This window comes from Acipenser ruthenus, chromosome 13, assembly GCF_902713425.1.
Source record: "Acipenser ruthenus chromosome 13, fAciRut3.2 maternal haplotype, whole genome shotgun sequence".
NCBI lineage: Eukaryota > Metazoa > Chordata > Actinopteri > Acipenseriformes > Acipenseridae > Acipenser > Acipenser ruthenus.
In genome coordinates, this window is record NC_081201.1 from 21,905,269 (window position 1) to 21,927,044 (window position 21,776).

At 37.2% G+C, this 21,776-nt stretch overlaps 1 protein-coding gene across 1 annotated transcript in view; it reads left to right on the forward strand.

Annotated features, from left to right (window-relative positions):
- LOC117417751 (V-type proton ATPase subunit B, brain isoform-like) overlaps window positions 1-21,776 on the forward strand; it is a 52,546-nt gene that overhangs the window by 19,036 nt on the left and 11,734 nt on the right. Inside the window, exons 6-11 of the mRNA XM_034030041.3 lie at window positions 1,742-1,881; window positions 12,166-12,267; window positions 13,268-13,365; window positions 13,630-13,753; window positions 16,511-16,661; window positions 21,510-21,592. Coding sequence (XP_033885932.1) covers window positions 1,742-1,881; window positions 12,166-12,267; window positions 13,268-13,365; window positions 13,630-13,753; window positions 16,511-16,661; window positions 21,510-21,592 — 698 coding nt within the window. The remainder of the gene's footprint in view (window positions 1-1,741; window positions 1,882-12,165; window positions 12,268-13,267; window positions 13,366-13,629; window positions 13,754-16,510; window positions 16,662-21,509; window positions 21,593-21,776) is intronic.

Genomic DNA, 21,776 nt, shown 5'->3' on the forward strand with positions numbered 1-21,776 from the left:
TTGTCTCTGTCCATCTCTCTTTCTCTATCATTTTCAAGGTTTTCATATATACTGAGCATCAAAAGAAACTTATCACTGTTATGACACATTTATCTTTGGGGAAAAAAATAAGGTATATAAATGATGGACATTGATGAAATGTTTTTGGTTTCTTTTTAATCACTCGATCATTCATCCTTGACCATGACATGCTTGAGGGACTATGACTGAAGCATATGCACTTAATCACTTAATTGGTGAGACAGTTGATTGGAGTGATTTCAGCTGTTGAATTGCAAGCTTAAATAAAAGCAATCAAGAAAATCACAGAAAAACACCAATATGCCACATCTGTCAAGAGAGCAGCGCCTTCGTGCAATCGGCATGTTGGAGGCTGGACTAGAGCTGCATACTATGGCTCGCCGTCTTGGGTGCTCACAGCCAGCAATTTCAAACCTGGCGAGATGGTATAACCGGACACACACTGTCAATGACAGGCCCACGAACTGGGAGACCAAGAGTCATAACACCTGCCCAAGATCGACAGATCATTATGCAGCATCTTCGTGATCATTTTCAGACTGCTAGTCGAACAGCATCTGATACTGCAGGTCGTAACAATCCATTCATCAGCAGTTCAACTGTAAAATGTTACACAGTCATCTACAGGCCAGATGACCATACAGGGGTCCGGTGCTCAGCAATTTGCACTGTCGCAACAGGATGAGGTGGTGCCAACAACACCTTAGGTGGACTCGCCTTCAGTGGAGCCAGGTCCTCTTCAGTGACTAATTGAGATTCTGCACAGACTGTCCAGATGGACGTCGGCGAGCATGGCGTAGACGTGGTGAACGATATGCTAATTGTTGTATACGAGAGACCAATCGGTGGGGAGGTCCAATTGTGATGGTCTGGGCAGGAGTGTCGAGTCGCTAACCAAGTTAACCAAGTCCTAAGGCCTCACTTGGTGCCCTTCTTGCAAACCCATCCTAATGAGACAACATTCCAGCAAGACAACGCACATCCACATGTTGTGTCACGACAGCATTCTTGCAGAATCATGCCATGGATGCCTTATTCCCCAGACCTGAGTCCAATTGAACATTTGTGGGATGAACTTGGGTGACGTGTGGCTTCTAGGGCTCAGAGACCACTGCAGACAGATGCTTATACAGGCACTACAAGAGGAATGGGCCAGGATTCCACAAGACAACATCCAAAACCTGGTGCAAAGCATACGTCGCAAATGTACTGCTTGTATTGCTTCCAACGGCGACCACACACGCTCCTAGCCTGTGACTTTCACAGTATTCCCAGTCCCCCCCATAACTTCAGACAGTAAAATGTCAGTTGTTGGTCAGCACAATAAAAATTCATTGCACCTGCTCTGAAACAGAGTTTGTCATTTTTCGATGACATCTAGTGCATCAAAATATGAGTGATCCGTTTCTTTTGATGCACAAATATGTGATAAGTTTCTTTTGATGCTCAGTATATCTAGAGAAGCATTTGTCCAATTGTCACATGACTTGCTAAGGACCTTCTTTAGTTATAGAATAGAGAACCACTTGTCCCAAGTTATTGAGTCTGTCTTAATCTTTAGGTATATAAAGTATGTCTGCCTGTCACACTTTTTTACTTTTCATGTTCAAACATATTTTCTTTCTTTCCTAGGGTTTGTTCAAGTAAGTGGATGTTTAGCATATTTACTACAAGATTTTAGTAGCGAATGCTTGAATTGTTTTTTTAAAACCCCCGTTAGGTCAGCCTATCAACCCTCAATGCCGTATCTACCCAGAGGAGATGATTCAGACTGGTATCTCTGCTATCGATGGCATGAACAGTATTGCCAGAGGCCAGAAGATACCCATCTTCTCTGCTGCAGGTCTCCCACACAATGAGGTGAGAAGGTTACATAGAAAGCCATGTCTGTTTGATATGAACTTGATGCATACCTGTATACATGTTCAGCAGGGATTTCACCTGACAAAAACTCAGCTTGGTACCTATAAATGCATGCATTCATTCATTCATATATATAAAACATGTACTATATTCTAACAAAAATAGAATAAACATTATCTTTAAGTAAAAGAGATATTTAAATTTGAACAGTATTGTATGATGCTTCATCTCCTCCAATTTATTAAAATGAATATTTGCAAAATACAGGGAATTCATCTTCAAACCTTTTATCTAAGTATACTTTTTATTGGCCGAAAGAAATGTACTTGAAAACAAAACATTGTTCTGCTTGATCTATGTATTTTACTACTCTGTTTACAGCATCATGAAAAGTGCTTTGTTCACCCACAAACTAATATAGATAGATCTAGATATAGATAGTAAATATGGACTGGAGAGTGGGAAACTATGGCCCCCTGAGAGAACTATAGTTAACAACAGGGGATTATAATGCCCAAAGCTGCAGTCCATGTTTGTTTTATGAAGCGGACAAGAAAGTAATGTTTTTGAAGTCCACAGCACATTTTTATTAAAGTTTTATTGGCTTAGAATTGTCCATCTGACTTTCTCACTGCGGCATAGAATTCTCTGAGGAGTCAGTTGAATTGTAAACGTCTTGTTTATTTACATAGTTGAATTTTAGGAAGTTAAACACTTAGTGTTTGCAGCAACTTTGTTTTGTGGTATATTTTATAATTCGTTTTCTGTTACATCACAAAATTGCTGTCCAGGAGGTCCAGATGCGGGTTTGTCCGCCATTTTGCTTTGTTGTGCGACGAGAGGAAGGACTCTCAGCTTGATGTATTTTGTGAAAAAAAAAAAAAAACTGACCATAAGCAGCGTCACGGGGGTAATAGTTGGAGCTGTTGAAGTTTTAACCAATCACATGCCAGAGGACTGATTCTCTCATTCATATATATATATATATATATATATATATATATATATATATATATATATATATATATATATACAGCTCTGGAAAAAAATTAAGAGACCACTGCAAAATTATCAGTTTCTTTGGTTTTACTATTTATAGGTATGTGTTTGGGTAAAATGAACATTTTTGTTTTATTCTATAAACTACTGACAACATTTCTCCCAAATTCCAAATAAAAATATTGTCATTTAGAGCATTTATTTGCAGAAAATGACAACTGGTCAAAATAACAAAAAAGATGCAGTGTTGTCAGACCTCGAATAATGCAAAGAAAATAAGTTCATATTCATTTTTAAACAACACAATACTAATGTTTTAACTTAGGAAGAGTTCAGAAATCAATATTTGGTGGAATAACCCTGATTTTCAAGCACAGCTTTCATGCGTCTTAGCATGCTCTCCACCAGTCTTTCACATTGATGTTGGGTGACTTTATGCCACTCCTGGCACAAAAATTCAAGCAGCTCGGCTTTGTTTGATGGCTTGTGACCATCCATCTTCCTCTTGATCACATTCCAGAGGTTTTCAACGGGGTTCAGGTCTGGAGATTGGGCTGGCCATGACAGGGTCTTGATCTGGTGGTCCTCCATCCACACCTTGATTGACCTGGCTGTGTGGCATGGAGCATTGTCCTGCTGGAAAAACCAATCCTCAGAGTTGGGGAACATTGTCAGAGCAGAAGGAAGCAAGTTTTCTTCCAGGACAACCTTGTACTTGGCTTGATTCATGCGTCCTTCACAAAGACAAATCTGCCCGATTCCAGCCTTGCAAAACACACATTCTGGATAAGAACAAAACATTGGACTATTCTGAAGTGGCCTTCTATGAGTCCTGATCTGAATCCTATCAAACATCTATGGAAAGAGCTGAAACTTGCAGTCTGGAGAAGACACCCATCAAACCTGAGACAGCTGGAGCAGTTTGCTCAGGAAGAGTGGGCCAAACTACCTGTTAACAGGTGCAGAAGTCTCATTGAGAGCTACAGAAAACGTTTGATTGCAGTGATTGCCTCTAAAGGTTGTGCAACAAAATATTAGGATAGCGGTCCCATCATTTTTGTCCATGCCATTTTCATTTGTTTTATTATTTACAATATTATGTTGAATAAAAAATCAAAAGCAAAGTCTGATTTCTATTAAATATGGAATAAACAATGGTGGATGCCAATTACTTTTGTCAGTTTGAAGTTAGTTCAGAGCAAATTGTGCATTCTTCGTTTTTTGTGGAGGGGTACCAACAAATTTGAGCACGTCTGTATATATATATGTATGTGTGTGTGTGTGTGTGTGTGTGTGTGTATATATATATATATATATATATATATATATATATATATATATATATATATATATATATATATATATATGTGTGTGTGTGTGTATGTGTGTATATATATATGTGTGTATGTGTGTATATATATAAAAATAAATAAATATATAAATAAATAAATATAATTTCAGGGTGCAAAATAACAGATGGGACCAGCGGCAATTGCCGCAGTGCCCCAAAAAAACCATATGACAAAAGTTGCCTGCCCGTCATTGCCGTCGGTGTCCCTCAGCAGCAGCGCATCTGATCTGTAACCCATTCACAAACTTGCTCAGCGTCAGCTGGCCCGTTCTGTCACAATTCAGTTTAATTCTGTCTAATCTCAGCCTGTGACAAAATGACTCATCATAATGTATTATTGTTGCCATTCCTTTTACTGTGCACCTCCCACAAGAAAGACATATTGTGTCATTGGTTAATGACGGGAAAACAGGGAGGGACGCTGTTAGACTGAGCTCAGTATGACCACACTTCAAGGAATTTTCAATCACACGTGTTCACTTTTTTTCCGTCTGTGAGCCCCAATGAACAACTAATATTGTTATTAAACTCCAGCCATGGGTAAATCTTAAGCCTGTTTTCCTGAAAATATCTTTTTTTTTTTTTTTTTAACTTTCCCTTCACTGACATTGCTTATTTGTGCTGTTGAATCACCAAGGCTGTATTTTTTCACAGTGAGCATGGATTTCACAGTTTTCCACAAATTAGAACCAGTGCCGTGTAATAATATATATATATATATATATATATATATATATATATATATATATATATATATATATATATATATATATATATATAATCATAAATGTGTCACCACAGGATGCCGACTTCTTCAATATAGCAAATCAGTACTTGTATATTGGAGAAACTGACAAGTATGATGACTAGTTATGTACTTACACAAAAGTCTGCATCTTCAGTAACATTTTACAACCTGCAGTATTAAGGCTGTTGCATTCATTTTAAAAACTAAAGTGAACAACGTCAACTTAAAATCCATTATGAGAAGATTGGAGCTTTTATGCTTCTCATCCAATGCATGCTGTTGCCAGTCAGGCTGACTTCATTAGAAACTGTGAAAGCTAAGGTCATTGCCTGCCGTTTAAGTACATCTTCTGTGCTTGACAACATCACACCTGGTGGCTAATGGGTTTCTAAATGCCAGATTTTTCTTCTTCTTTTTCTTGGTTGCCTTTTTTGTTTGTTTCCAGATGTATTTTGCTTCATTAATTTGAAATCTGATGAATTCCTCCAAGTTTAATGTTCTATCAGGTTTTACTCTGAAAAACAGAACCGTTGCTGTTTTTTGTTCAAATATTTGAATCTGCAGTTCTTTTAGGAACAACTGCTCTAAAACAGCAGCAAATGGAGCCCCTGTTTTTTTCCGATTTTTAGTCATTTTTCTTTGTAGTGGGTGTCATTTGGGAGGGGCCGACAGGGGCGGCCGCCATCCCCAAGCTTGCCAGTGTGGCCCCCATTCCTGTGAGAAGTTAAAAGGCTTAAAGGAAAGTGTTCATGCTGTGGGCCATCGAAAGTGCAGGGACTAGCCTGACAATGTAATGTTGTTGAATGAAGCATTCTCTTTTTTCTTGCCAAAAGCTGCAGTGCTGTTATGTTTTAAAATTGTTCTGCCTACAAAAAAAGGCCATAGCAACAGCCTCCCCCAAATGATCGCGATAATTTGCATTTCCTGAAATTCAGAATTAATGATAGCAGTTGTTGTGTTACAAAAAGCAAAAGAGCAAGGTACAGTTTACTAATAATTCTGCTCAAGTGTTTATGATGTGTTTTGTGAATTTGTCAGTAAAAGTGCTTAGCTTATAAGATCTATCACGTCACAGCAACAAAGATGATTTCAAATAACAAAGTAATAGCCAGTGCCATTTCAACTAATTAAGAAGTTACTGAGTCGAAGAGGGGAACAAAAATCTAAACTTGCACCAACCGGTAGTTTTTTATTCTCTTTTTGAGGTGGTACAACTCTAAAAGGATACTTGCTATTTTACTGATGTATAGAGTAAGCATATAGTTTTCTGTGTAAAGGAAATGACTGTAAAAACTTGTATTTTATTGTTGATAAAATCACTCCTGCATTTTATTTTGACATGTTCAATTAAGTTTTTTTTCTTTTTCATTCATAAAACAGATTTACATTTGGGAAATTATTTAATACTGTGTTGAATTGTTAGACAGAGCTGTTATTCTGATTAGAGGTGACAAAATGGACTTGGAGGGAATACAAGTGTAGTCAGTGTGTGCATAGTGGTGATCTGGTTTATACTGTGTGCCTATTGACCAGGCTGATCTATACCGTGTGTGTATTCGGGTAGTGGAGGAAGGGGGGTCCTGGGGCATTAACAATACGAACTGTCTCTAAAGTTGCAGCTGTAACTTTAAAGCATTGTATATGGGGTCCCGGAATGGCTCACCTGCTAAAAGCACTGCTGCGTGGCGTGCAGGGTGAGTCATACAACCAGAGATCACAAGTTCAATTCCTGGTTGTGCAAGGCAACTGGACTTCGCTGGCTTTGGCGCTCCTGGGGTTTGGGAGGTGGGATACTGCCTCACCACTCTGCAGTGACCCCTACAGGACAGACGCAGAGTGAACATATTTAGATTTAACATCTTATTTAACACAAATAGTTAAATAATCTTATGAAAAATTGGTAAGATGAATCAAATAGTTCTGTCCTTGTCCATGACCAATCCCGTCTGAGTGATCTGCTTGTAATTGGCAACTGAGAAATCATTGGTAAAAAAAAAAATAAAAAAATGATTCTGATGTCCTGGTTGATATCTTTGCAATGCCAAGCCTTTTGTGAAGCGACACCCCTGGCCTGGTCTAGTCATTGTTTTATTCAAGTTAATTTATCCTAACAGCACTCAGTTAATTATTTTTACAGATTCAACACTTATCATTGTTATCCCTGACAGCAGGGCCGGATTAAAGTATGTGGGGGCCTATGCATATTATAGTGAATGGTGTTATTGGCATATTGGTTAATCCGGCCCTGCATTGGGGACAGACTGTGAACGAAGCAGAGCGAGCCAGTTGCTGGAGCGGAGTGCGGAGGGGATATTTCCAGCTCTGAGCATGGTTTTATCTTTCTTAAATACATGTTGGGCCATGGAGTTTGCACACATTTTTTTAAAAAAGGTGACAAACACAGATGCAGTCACTGTACAGCATTTTCTGTCATGCCTGTGCATGGTAACCATTCATTTTCCAGTTTCAAACCAAAATTAGGCACTTTTATGTTTTGCAGTGCAGACTTGAGAATTCCATTTTTTAAAAAAGCTTTTATATTCAACGTGATTGGTGTTGCACTTTATAATTCATTATGGAGGAAAACCTATATATTCTCCCGATTTGTGGAGTTGCCATATAAAAATGTGAGAAACGTCATCAGTGTGTCCATCTGGCTGTGGTTAGTACATAGCCTATATTGTTTTTGTACAGTTCTACGGTTATGCACCAATATAGTGCTGTGAACACGGTTTATATTTTCTGCACTCTTAAGGATAGTTCATACACTACAGGGTGGTCCTTTAGCCCTGATGAGACTCACTCGTGTGTGTTCATGGGTTGCACTGAGTTCCCTATGGGATATTTGGATACAGACAGGCCCAGCATGAAGCTAATTTGATATGAATCATATGCACAGTGTGAAATAGGTGAGTACACTACATCGCAGGAACCTGTTAATTGCAAAATGATATTTCCTAACTTTTTTACTCTTTCAATTTACATTGTTAAACTGTGTATGCCTTTATTGCCTTGCACCATTCGACAGACATCACATGCAAGTGATAATAATTAAATCTCACTGTTGTTAATGATCATTTTAATTAACATTCAAACATCCATGGGAACATAGAACACAAAATGATGCAATATGGATCACAGACATAAAAAAAAGCTTCAGTCCCAGGCAGTAAAGTACAAAAGCATTAGCAAGTGCATAATATAACATCCACTGAGGTTAATGGGTCAGTGGTTTTGTTAGTTTACCAGAAAGTCCAGCAGCTAATAGATATATATCTGTGAAAACAAACTTTTTTTTTTGTATTTTTTCCAAACCTGTTCATAGATTCCTTCTACGGACCAGTGGTAGCATTGCATTCAGTAGAACAAAACAATGTAGTTCAACAAAAAAAGGAAATAACCTTTATGTCCTTTACTTCTTTTTGGGTTTTCTTTTGTAGCGAGAGAAACAAACACTATGGACTAAAACCATTCTTGCCGGCTGCAGACATCCACATTTGAATTTCCTTCAGCCTCCCGCATTGTACACGTTTACCTTTTTACCCACCTTTTTTTTTTTCTAAAATTCCAACCCCCAAATGAAAAAGGAAAATTTCTAAAATGTAAAGGAGGCATACTGTGCACATTTGAGACATGACAGGTTTTTGAATTGGCCCTAAAACTGAAATAAATGAATACATAAATTGAGCCTGATTGATACATTGAATCCTGCAGACCGATGCTTCTGATGTAGTAGGACTAGGGACGGATTTCTCCCATGAATAGAAGGCGTGGGGCATTTTGTATTGTACATTAGCTGGAAGCTGCTTGTGTGAGAGACAGAGACCAGGTATGCTGTAATCGAGAAAGAAATGCTTAGCCATCATAAAAGAACAAAATTAACCAAAAGCAAGCTTCTGTGCGCCTCTGCCTGTGTGTGTGGGCCTGTCCAACCGCATGCAGTTTTGTAAAGTGTCCCAAACAAACGTTGACCTCGCTTGGGCTCCAGTACTGCTGGGGGCCCTACGCTACAGCGTAATTTGCGTATAAATTAATCCCACCCTGCTTTACAGAATGGATTCAGTTTCACTTTTTACTTACTTTCACTTCATGTAACTGCCCAGTTTAACCATGTTAAATAAAAGAAAACAAGAAAGCAAGGGATTAATATAATTGGTCTACGGTTAAAAGCTGAAACACATTTTTTTTCCAGCAGTTTGTGTTTGTATGCTCGCTTTCTTGTTGTTGTTGTTTCTGTCTCGGATTAGCATGAACGGTGCAAAATAACCTGTCATATTATTTTGGCATAGACAGAGAAAGCCCGGTAAGAACACCTTTTGGAATTCTATTTTGTAAATTGCCAAATACTGTATTACATTGCTTTGTTTTACAATAGTTTTCACAGATTTTCTTTGTGTAGTATATGCGTAGTACAGTACTTTGGTGTTTTAGACACACCGATGTGCCTGTTCATTTCTAATGTTAATAAAACAACTACAATGTAGTACGACTCTCTTGAGAGAAAATATTTTTACATATGCGATGGACACCTAGAACCAAATAAATCGGATATGACAGATTTCGGCTATATGACGGCTTCCTGAATCGGATTATAGCCAAATGCAATCTGAAACATAGGAGGATAGAAGTGTATGGTAAAAGGTTGGTGCAAAGTCACGGCAGTTATTGTGCTCACTCTTTAGTGACAGACAGACAGACACGAACAGCACATAAGGGTGCCAAGTTTTTTTTAACGAGGACCCTAAAATACAGAGACTGCTGTAAACTCATCACGGAATTATGACTGAACTTTTACAGCTGCTATCCGCATGCATTTCATTATTTGAGCACGGCTTGAATTATATGTCAGTTTGGATTAGTTTGAGTCAACTGTAAGTTGTATAAATGTAATATCTAGTAGTGCAGAGTCTCTTGGTGTATTTCTGGCTATAAAAAATTGTAGCATTACCGAGAGGGTCCTGTTTTAATATGGATCAATTGATTTGACTCCACTGCATGACATGGGAAATATATCAAGTATGACTTACCAATGTTCTGCTTTATAATCTGAAAACAATATAGCCGCTGCTCCCTTTAAACTGTTAACTGTGCGTGCGTGTGTGTGTGTGTGTGTGTTTTTGCTATTGAACGGTGCTTGACAAACCAGTCAAGGCTAAGTCCATTGTGTTAAAGTCTTTTCTTTGCATTGTTTTCTTCTCGGTGACTGGCATCTGTGGTGTCCCAATCTCTGATCATTAAAATGATTTTGAATGCACATTTGTTTGCTAATTTCCAATAGGACGTTTCTTTCTCATTATTGTGATTGCATGACTATTAAGTTTGTTTAAAATGAATACTTTTGTTTTCAATTTGTAAAGCTTTTTGAGACCTATTGTTTATGCGTTACCCATGAAGAACCATTGTGTGTTCTCTTTATACCACATGTAAATGACAATTTACTTATAATGGTAGATTTAATTAAGTAATTTATTTTTGCTGTTGCTGCAGGGAGCTCTGAATTCAAAGCTGAGCACAGTCGTTACTGTGATGTCACTGCTGCATGCTGGCCATTGAAATAGGAAAAATAATATACTTTGGAACACCCACACCTTTTCAGTTGTAAGAAAACTTACTGTGGCTTTTTAGGCCAAGTTCTTCAGACAATTTCAATCTACTGGTACCCTGACCTGTTCAGTTTGGATTAAATGCTTTGACTGTGTCTCACAGTGACCTACCTGTTTCACGGTACTGACACCTGTAATCTCTGGCTAGGTATTATTGTTATAGTGGAGGCTTCATTATGTCAGTATGGGCCTTCTGTAGCAGCTGGTTGTAATGCCAAACAGGTGGTGGTTTTTTTTATTAATTTTTTTGTAATGAAGGGAATGTGTTCTGTTCAAATAGGCCCTTAAGCTTACCTGATCACCAGCTTCAGTAAAAAAAAAAAAAAAAAAAAAGAAAGAAAATAGCGTGAGCTAATTCACTAGCCGCAAGTGCCTTTCACCTCTGGGGGACTGTGTCTAAAAACAGGTGATAAGTGAATTAAGTTTGACGGTTTCACCCTAGCTTTCTAGCTACTGTTAAATGGAACTAATAGAATATAAGCTACACCCGCCTACACTTCTTGAAACAATTTTGATTTATCCATACAGTAACTGTTAACACTCAAGTGCTACATTTAGATTTTTTCTTTTTTTGGGGGGGGGGGGGCATTTTTGTATTTGAGTCAATTTGTCTTCAATTTTTGTGTTCTAAAGTCTTGTCAACTGGTCTATTGATTAATATATTGATTATTGATTTGATTATTCTGATGATTAACAAAATATTACTTCATAGCAAGCTGTTATTTTTTCACTCAAAACATTAGGCATTATTCTCAGTGTTTTGAACCTGCGTTACTATTCCAATTCAAACACAGACCAGTCTGATTTCAGTGTAACTAAAATAATCGTTCTATAGCTAAATAATGCATTAATGGACCAAAATTGTTCGATTTAAAACTAAATTAATTGATGACTGCAAAATGTCATCAAATAATATGAATAATCACAGCAGCAGAGGTCTGCTCATATTGATGACCGGAAACTGAAGAGACCACTCATGACCACTTTGACCAGATAGTATAGACCGCCTGAGTGTTGATGAAGGGGAAGGAGAGGGGTAATAATTGAAGTCTGTTCTGATGGTTCTCCTTATGCCCTGCTTCTCACCCCAGGAACTCATTTAAGGAGTGGCAGGGTTCGGATTAGGGAGGTGAAATGACATTATAATTTACCAAGGTGACTGTGTCATTTAAAGAGGGTGCCATTTACCAGGGCACGATTTTGGTTTTGGTTTGTTTGTCTTACTGCAGTGAAGATGAGACTGGCTGTCTGGAAATTACATGGGTATTTGAAAGGTTCCCTCCACTTTAATGTGGTATCTCAAGTTCATGTTTAAAAGTGATTCCTGGGGCAGTGTTTACTGCATCTTTCTGTAGATTTATCATCTTGTGCACTTCATTTGAAACAGCACTGTTCCATTCTTTTAAAGGTAGTTTTCAGGTGTAAGCAAACCGGCTTCCTTATTTATGATGGGTCAAGTTTGGCTTTCCTGTACAAATAAACACTTTTTGCTTTTAAAACCCATTTTCTTTCAGTGCTATATATATATATATATATATACTCTGATAATGATTGTCTGCGTGTTTGTTGTGTTTTGACAGATTGCTGCCCAGATTTGCCGTCAAGCCGGACTGGTTAAAAAATCAAAAGATGTGATGGACTACAGTGCTGATAACTTTGCCATTGTGTTCGCTGCTATGGGTGTAAGTAAAGGAAGACCAGGAAGGATTTGGTGTAGATTGCTAAAGGATGGAATGTAGATGTGTGTCATTTAACCTGGTTGAGTTAACTTTAATGCATCACTGGGACAGATAGTGGTTAATTTTAATGATCTAAACAGTGACGAATACAAATACCACTGCTTTAACTATTTTAAACTATTTTAAAATTTGACGTCTGGTACTACACTAGGTTAAAGAATATTCCCAGTGCTTGCCTTCCCTTCCAGGAAGTTTGTTGCTACTTTACTTGCTTGGTCATTTCACTCCAGCAGTGCCTTCTGGGTGAAAGCATGTTACTGGTTGAAGGGATATCAGTCAGTAGGCGAACCAGCAGATTGGCTATTGACAGGAAAGAAGCCACCCTCCAGGGGAAATGAAATGCAAGTCTAAAAGCATAACTTGCAAATACAGATTTTTTTAAGCTGGAGATATCAATATCATGTTATAAAAAGAAAATGCAGATTTATTTAAAAACTGCACATTTGTGATGCAGTATAATGAATGCATGTGCATAGGAGAGAATGTATGGAACTACAATGTTAGCTACAATTACTTTAATAAGAGGTATAGTAAATCACCTGGTGGAAAACAGTACTTGGATATTAATTATAGGAGGCAACGAGTGGCTGTATTTATTCTGACGGGGTTTATATAATTATCACAGACCCTATATCTGTTTACAGTATTGGTACATATTTATTTATATTCGATCACTGCTTGAATTTATATAAATGTCATTTGAATAAAAATGTTTACCCAACTGCTGTTTATATTTGTAGAAACTGTGGGGTCAGATGCAATCCCTTTTTCATGAATGGTGAAAGTGAAGGGGAAGAGAAACTCATTGTTGTGACAGGATAAATGGTCTACACCTGGATGAAAAGGACATGGACTGAAAAAAGTTTAACCACATTTTTTTTTTTATAAAAGGGATATTTCTTGTAAAGCCTTGTTTATGACCTTGAATTTGCTTCTGCTTTAGGTTAATATGGAAACCGCTCGCTTCTTTAAATCTGATTTTGAGGAAAATGGCTCCATGGACAATGTGTGCTTGTTCTTAAATCTTGCAAATGACCCCACGTAAGTTAACTTTTTTTTTTTTTTTTTTTCAAACACCTTTTGTCAGTTTAGAAATGGGCCAATTCAATTTGTTCTAGCATTGTGACTGAATGTAATACAAATAAATCAAAACCCTGTGAAGGTCATAGGTAACTGTCAAACTCTCAATAAAATTTAAGATTATTTTCTTATTGCTTTCTTCAGTAGTCTGCCTTGAAAGTTTTGTTCCTCAGTAGTCCATTCTGTGTCAGTAGTTGCTTCTAATCAAGATCTTCCTTTTGACAGCATTGAGCGTATTATTACTCCTCGCCTTGCACTGACTACAGCGGAGTACCTGGCTTACCAATGTGAGAAACACGTCCTGGTTATTCTCACAGACATGAGCTCCTATGCTGAGGCCTTAAGAGAGGTAAATGTATACTCTGCTGTTTTACATTAGGGTTGTGCAAATTACTCAGTTTTTCCTGAGGAAATCCATTTAACGTGTTTTTGTCAGAAACCTGTTTAAAATGTGATCATATTAGGGAAAAGATGCCTTTCAATCCCCAGTACAACGAAGTACCAATCAATGGCAACGAACGTCTACATTGAGTGATTTAAAAGTCTGTTGGATGTTCATTCTCTTTTCACCAAGCACACTGACATTTTTACTGCTGTACTTCCTTACCAGGGCTGTAAACTGACGAAACTAGAAAATGCCACTAATTTGTCACGTACACATGACCTTTCCTGAGAGCTGAATTATCTGCTGCTGTGTGTATGGGGAGATGTATTTCATTGTCATGTTTTATTCAGAGGTTAAATCCTTCCCAGATCTACAATCCTACAATTTTACTGCCGAGATGGCCCGTTTTAAAGTGAAATCAAAATGATTTTATACCAAACGGTTAAAAGAAAGGGGTGGCGTAGTGCTGCTCTCCCCCCGCGAGCATAAACTCACTACTCAACCTGACAGAATTGTCATTTTCCTTTTCAGCCTAGCCTGATAAACATCAGAGAAATGATGAGAAATCCTCATGTGTATTTCCGCGCTCTTTTTAGCATTGGTTAAAAAAAAAAAAAAAAAAAAGTCCGGAAATATTACGAAATCGCTATAATTATTCTTATTATTTCTAGCTTGTTTTCTGTATATGTTATGTGTATTTTCTGTATAGACCCAACATGGCCTTGTCTGTCCGTCCCTCCCAAGTCTTTAACTTGTTCAGCTGAAATGTATATATTTTAGACTATTATTTGAAAATATATTATTTAATAGTTCTAATTATTAACTTACAGTATTAATAATATATATATATATATATAAAAATAAATATAAATATATAATTTGGCTTCTGTTTTTCGGGTTTTATTAATTGTATTTTTCGGTGCTTATTTCTAGCTATTTGCGAGTTTTATGTAAATTGTTTGTTTTTTTCGGGGCTTTCGTTCTTGATATACTGTATGAAAATAGTGTTTTCGGTTACTTTCCAAAATGTTTCAGCGTTTGTTTTTTTTTGTCAAAATATGTATAGTAACTCGACAGTACTTGCACACTTAAGTTGTACCTTCTTTCCTTTGCTGTCTTCCACAACGAAATCCCTATGGTCACGGGCACATTCTTCTGGGGTTTTTGTGTGTAGGCATTTTTGTACTCATATAAGATTAAGGTGGGTCCTTACTAATGTTTTTATTCCAGCTATGCTGGTATTTGATTCAGACACAAGGCAGCTTCAACTTGTTCTCTGTAGTGTTGTGTGTTTCTTTTTTTTTTTTTTAAATGTATACTCCATGTCCTTGCGACAGCTTGGGTATACTGGCCCATTTTGTAATGGTTAATGTTCCCTACTTGAAAGGAAATGTTAGGTTATTCTCATAACCCTGGTTCCCTGAAATAAAGATGTTAACCATTAACTTTGGGGTCGCGGTGTCCTTGGTCGCAGTTCTTGGAGGAAAATGACAATACTGTCAGGGTGAGTAGTGAGTTTATGATCGCGGGGGTGGAGCAGCACGTCAAACATCTGTGTCCTGAAGTCTTTCATCCAGACACTGCCAGAGCCTTGACTTTTTTATATTCCTAATAATCGGCACTGTATGGAATGAGGCACCAATAATTACACAATGAGATTGCACAGGAATCATTTTGACTTTAAGCGAATGAAAGGAGACCTTGTATGCTAAGGTATCCTTGACACACACGGTTTGCATTAACACAGCTCTCTTAAATGCGGTAAAGCATATTAATACACATTTGATATTCAGTTAAGACAGGTACATTCATATTCACCTATATTGTTTGTCTCTACTTTTTTTGTGTCCTTTTTATAAAATTGGGTGAACACCTGCAGATTCTTCACAATTCAGAAAAAATTAATTGGTTTTTTTATAGAAATGCTATTTTACTTCATACTGTAGCACAGACAGGAGAATAATAGATCATTTAAAGTGTATAAATGCCTGCAAAATCACGTGTAAAGTATATTTGTATAGATACAGTAAATGTAAAATTACAAACAATATATAGTAGTAAGGAACGTAACCTAACTTATTGTATATTATGTCAAATATGTAATACAATAACATGTGGGAGTGACCGATATATAACATTCTGTAAAGTACAAAATAACTTTTTGAATAAGAAATAATCAAATGAACTTGTAGTCTAACACTTTGAGCGAAAGATAAAACATGAATGACTTTAGATTTGTTTTAGAACAGATAAAATTAGACATACAACGAAAAATAAAATATTTAGCTCTTTCAAGAAAGCCCAGTCTGTATGGGTTAAGCCTCTCAAAGAGCTAGACTGTTTTAAATAGTTTCAGTTACTTGTGAGTAAAACCTGCATTAACTCTGAATACTCTGGACCTACATTTAGGTCCAGGTTAGCTCTGCTTACTTCAGACCGCTCTAGAAGTATAAGAAGCTACTGTACTGTAGTAATGTTTTGTGCTACCACTGTACATGAGGACTGGTCCTCCTAATTCAAATGTTCAGATTCCCGCTCAAGTGAACAAAATTCTTGAATTTTCATTTTGCTTAGAAACAAACACAAAAAAGGCATTCTGGGATACCAAGATTTAAGCAAGAGGTTGGGTGGTATATAATTGGTAATACTTAAATACCCCGCCCCGTTAATTAACCCCAGAAAAACAGGATTAGCTTTTGAATCCTTTTTTTTTTTTTTTAGGTTTCGGCAGCTCGTGAGGAGGTGCCTGGTCGCAGAGGGTTCCCTGGGTACATGTACACTGACTTGGCCACAATCTACGAGAGAGCCGGGAGAGTAGAGGGCAGAAATGGTTCAATTACACAGATCCCCATCCTTACCATGCCTAATGATGGTGAGTCGACTTGTGTGTGGTTGTGGATCAGTTGTTTTGTTGATGAATTTGCTAATCAAATTTAAAAACCATATCAATCACATTTAAAAACATATTTCTTTGCGTTGGCTTATTTTTTACCTGGATTGATTGGCCAATGACTATTTATTTTTATTGTAAAGTACCCTGGGATGCTGTCCATGAAGAGCACTATATAAAAGCGTATTGTATCGTATAATACAGTCAAACCATGCTATTAAGACCATTCAAGGGACCAACAAAATGTGGCCTTAATAGGGGGTTGGCCTTACTATTGAACATCCATATTTGAAACATTTGCCAAAGAATTGTAATAAGATCAGCACTCCAGATAAGCTGTGTAAAGGGTGTTGTACGCATTGAAAAAATATTAATTACGTATGATATTTGTGAATATACTGCAGGCAGTAGTTCAAGAATGCTGAGACAGCTAATTTTAGCCTGGGAATTGCAGAAACACATGACCACTTGGTTTTAAAAAAAAAAAGAAAGAAAGAAAGAAAGAGAAAGAAAGAAAGAAAGAAAGAAAGAAGAAAGAAAACTTATGTTTGAATCCACTCCCTTGCAATGTGTACTTGACTGGTGAATGAGTCACTGGTTTTTTATTTTGGATTCTGGATGTCTTGCCACAGTCAACCTATTCTATCAATCTACCTGTCCGTCAACCACATTTTTGGAAGGTAAATCTATATAATAAATACAATATTATATATATATATATATATATATATATATATATATATATACAGTGCCTTGCAAAAGTATTCAGACCCCTGACCAATTCTCTCATATTACTGAATTACAAATGGTACATTGGAATTTTGTTCTGTTTGATATTTTATTTTAAAACACTGAAACTCAAACTCAATTATTGTAAGGTGACACTGGTTTTATGTTGGGAAATATTTTTAAGAAAAATAAAAAAACTGAAATATCTTGCTTGCATAAGTATTCAACCCCTGTGCTGTGGAAGCTCCCAGTTTACACCGATGAAAGAAATTGCCCTAACGAGGACACAATTACCTTACCATTGGCCTCCACCTGTGAACCATTAAAGTTGCTGTCACATTTTCTGGATAAAAACCCCACTGTTGAAGGATCATTGGTCAGGCTGTGAATCTGAAGGAAAATGAAGACCAAAGAGCATTCTACAGAAGTTAGAGATAAAATAATACAAATGCATAGATTAGGGAAAGGGTACAAAATAATATCCAAGTGTTTGGATATCCCAGTGAGTACAGTTGGATCAATAATCAGGAAGTGGAAGCTGCATCACACCACCCAGGCACTGCCAAGAAAAGGCTGTTCCTCAAAACTCAGAGCTCAAACAAGAAGGAGACTTGTGAGAGAAGCCACAGAGAGGCCAACAATCACTTTGAAGGAGATGCATAGTTCAGTGGCTGGGAGTGGAGTAATGGTGCACCAGGCAACCATATCAAAAGCTCTGCATAACACTGGCCTGTATGGGAGGGTGGCAAGAAAGAAGCCGTTACTCAAAAAGTACCATCTGAAAGCACGTCTGGGGTTTGCCAGAAAGCTTGAGCGTGACCCAGCTGCGATGTTGGAAAAGGTTTTGTGGTCAGATGAGACCAAGATAGAGCTTTTTGGCCAAAACTCAAAGCGCAATGTGTGGCGCAAACCTAACACTGCCCATGCCTCAAGACACACCATCCCTACAGTGAAGTATGGTGGTGGCAGCATCATGCTGTGGGGATGCTTCTCATCAGCAGGGACTGGGCATCTTGTTAAAATTGAAGGAAGAATGGATGGAGCAAAATACAGGGAAATACTGCAAGAGAACCTGCTTCAGTCCGCTAAAAAACTGAAGCTTGGGAGGAAATTCACCTTTCAGCAGGACAATGATCCCAAGCACAAGGCCAAAGCAACATTGGAGTGGCACAAGAACAAAAAGGTGAATGTCCTACAGTGGCCCAGTCAAAATCCTGATCTCAATCCCATTGAGAATCTGTGGCACTATTTGAAAATTGCGGTCCACAAGCGTCGTCCAACCAACCTGAACAACCTGGAGCAAATCTGCCAAGAAGAATGGGCCAAAATCACTCCGACACTGTGTGCAAAGCTGGTACATACTTACCCCAAAAGACTTAAAGCTGTTATTGCAGCGAAAGGTGGCTCTACCAAATATTAATGTGTGGGGGTTGAATACTTATGCAAGCAAGATATTTCAGTATTTTATTTTTCTTAAAAATATTTCCCAACATAAAACCAATGTCATCTTGCAATAATTGATTTTGAGTTTCAGTGTTTTAAAATAAAATATCAAACAGAACGAAATTTCAATGTACCATTTATAATTCAGTAATATGAGAGAATTGGTCAGGGGTCTGAATACTTTTGCAAGGCACTGTGTGTGTGTGTGTGTGTGTGTGTATACATATATATATATATATATATATATATATATATATATATATATATGTATATGTATATGTATATGTATATATGTGTATGTGCATTCAGGCCTTTTGTTAAGTATATTTCCATGTGCAGCGTTGGAATTAAAAACAAATTTTCTGTTTCTGTGTTTTTGCTTCACAGCCATATTGTTTGTGGTCAATAAAGTAAATAAGATTAACTTTTTTGTTTTTATTATAACACCAAGTTTTTGTATAGTAGTTCAAAGTAAAATTACAGTTAAAATGTAAGTTAATGTAGTTAATGCATACCCCATAAGTTAGCAATAAAGCATGTACAAAGCATTTACAGTATTTATTAAAAGTACTCATGACTTTGTCACATTGTGTCTAAATTATAGAGTAAATTACTCAATGACCCAAAACGTTATCTGGAGTGCTGTAAATGCTAATTCAAAAATATTCATACCCTTTGATGCTATGATAGTATTGTCAACAAGGTGCTAGAAATTTCAGTATGATAATGCAGAACCTAATTCTAGAAAAGTCTAGAAAATGCTGGATTGTAGGTTGACATTCTTAGAGAGTATAAAAGGGTTAGGTATAGGACGATTTGCTGTCATTACCAATAAGTCAATATGGGGAAAAAGTAAAGAGCTCTCTGAAGACCTTAGGCAGAAAATGATTTATTGTCATAAAGCTGGAGAAGGATGCAAGAAGATTTCCAGGCATTTGAGTTTCCCAATTTCAACTATTGTTTCCATTATCAAGAACTACAAGACTCATGATACTGTCACAACGCTCCCTCGGTCTGGAAGAAAGAAGGTCCTTTCACTAAGAACAAGTAGAAGAATTGTGAAGAAGGTTAATTACAATACGACATTGACTGCCAAAGCTATTCAAAGTGAATTGGCTGCAAGTGGGACTGGGGTTTCCATTTCAACCTTGGGTTGAGTATTGCATAGTGAAGGTCTCAATGGTCGCAGGCCAAAGAAAAAGCCACTTAGGAAAACAGCACAAGGACAATTTCTTAGTTTGCAAAATGGCATTTGAATAATGGATATGATTTCTGGTCAAAGGTTTTGTGAAGCGATGAAACACAAATCAAGCAATTTGGTCACACTGATAGTCGTTATGTTTGGAGAAAGTCTGGTGAGGCATACAAAGAAAAGAACACCATACGTACTGTCAAGCATGGAGGTGGTAATATCCTTCTATGGGGCTGTTTTTCCACTAGTGGCATAGGAAATTTAGTTCCAATACATGGTAAAATGGATTCCATAGCATACCAAAAGATATTGGCCAATCATCTGAAACCATCCGCTACAAAACTTGGTTTAAAGCGCAACTGGATGTTCCAACCTGACAACAATCCAAAAAACACATCAAAATCTACTTCAGAATGGTTAAAGAAGAAAAACATCAAGGTTCTGGAATGGCCTAGTCAAAGTCCCGATCTAAATCCGATTGAGAATCTTTGGTATGAGTTGAAGAAGGCTGTGCAGAAGAGAAGTCCTCGGAATTTGAATGAACTGGAACAATGTTGTGTTGAAGAATGATCAAAAATCACTAAAGAATTATGCCAAAAGCTTATTGACAAATATCCTAATAGTTTAAAAGAGGTTATTATTGCTAAAGGTGCCTCAACTAGGTATGTATTAAATTTTCCTTGTTAGGGTACGAATACTTTTGAATTAGCATTTTTGGACTTTTGCAAAAAAATTGCTGAAATAAATAATTGTAGACATCTATTTCTTGTAACTTTTTTCCATCATCCACAAAAGCAAAATTTCAGCTACAAAGTTGTTTTAATGATTGCTATCATTCGGAGAGGTTTTTGCTAGAAAATGACATCAGAAGGGTTTTGTGTTGCAATACTGAGTTATCGTTTTTTCTATAAATCTGCCTTTACCTGCCTCTTTGAACTTGTCTGGAGAATCTAACCATTTTGAGGAAGGCTGTTCGGTCCCAGCACTAACACAGAATAAATGATGACTCAATATTGGAGCAACAGAATTGAAATAAAATGCCATTTAATTACATTCAAAGAATATATTAGCATGCTAAACATACCTAGGAATCCATCCTACCCAGATAGTAATCCAGTTCCACTCTTGAAGTAGACATTTTTAAAAGCAGGACCCAACTTTAGAGTGGGGTTTGTTTTAAATATCCCTTTGTTGTTACTGTACAAACTAAGAATGCAACAAAGTGAGCTGCATTTATTTTCTTGTTAATTAGAAAAAAAGATATGGGTTCTGAGCACTAGATGTAGGAATTCAGGGACCTTTCATTTTATATAATAGGCAACAGGAGTCGCTGGGGAAGGTGATATTTTAATTGCTCACCTTGAACACAGCGAATGGCAAAAAAAAACATTGGCTCAATGTATTAAATGCCTTGTTTCAAAATTGTTTTGAACCCCTGTTAATCTTTGCTTTTTGTTTCTTTACAGATATTACCCATCCTATCCCTGACTTGACTGGATACATCACAGAAGGACAAGTTTATGTTGACCGACAACTTCACAACAGACAGGTAAATAATAAATACATTATTAATCAAAGGAGACACCTACCTAGGAGAGTCACCTATGGCCATCGGTGCCAGGTTTATAAAATTTCTGGGGGTGTCCAAGGGTCAGGGGGCAGACTCTCCTATACTTGATGTTAAGAGGAAAAAAGGAAAATCTCTGAACAACAAAATATCTATTAGATAAAAT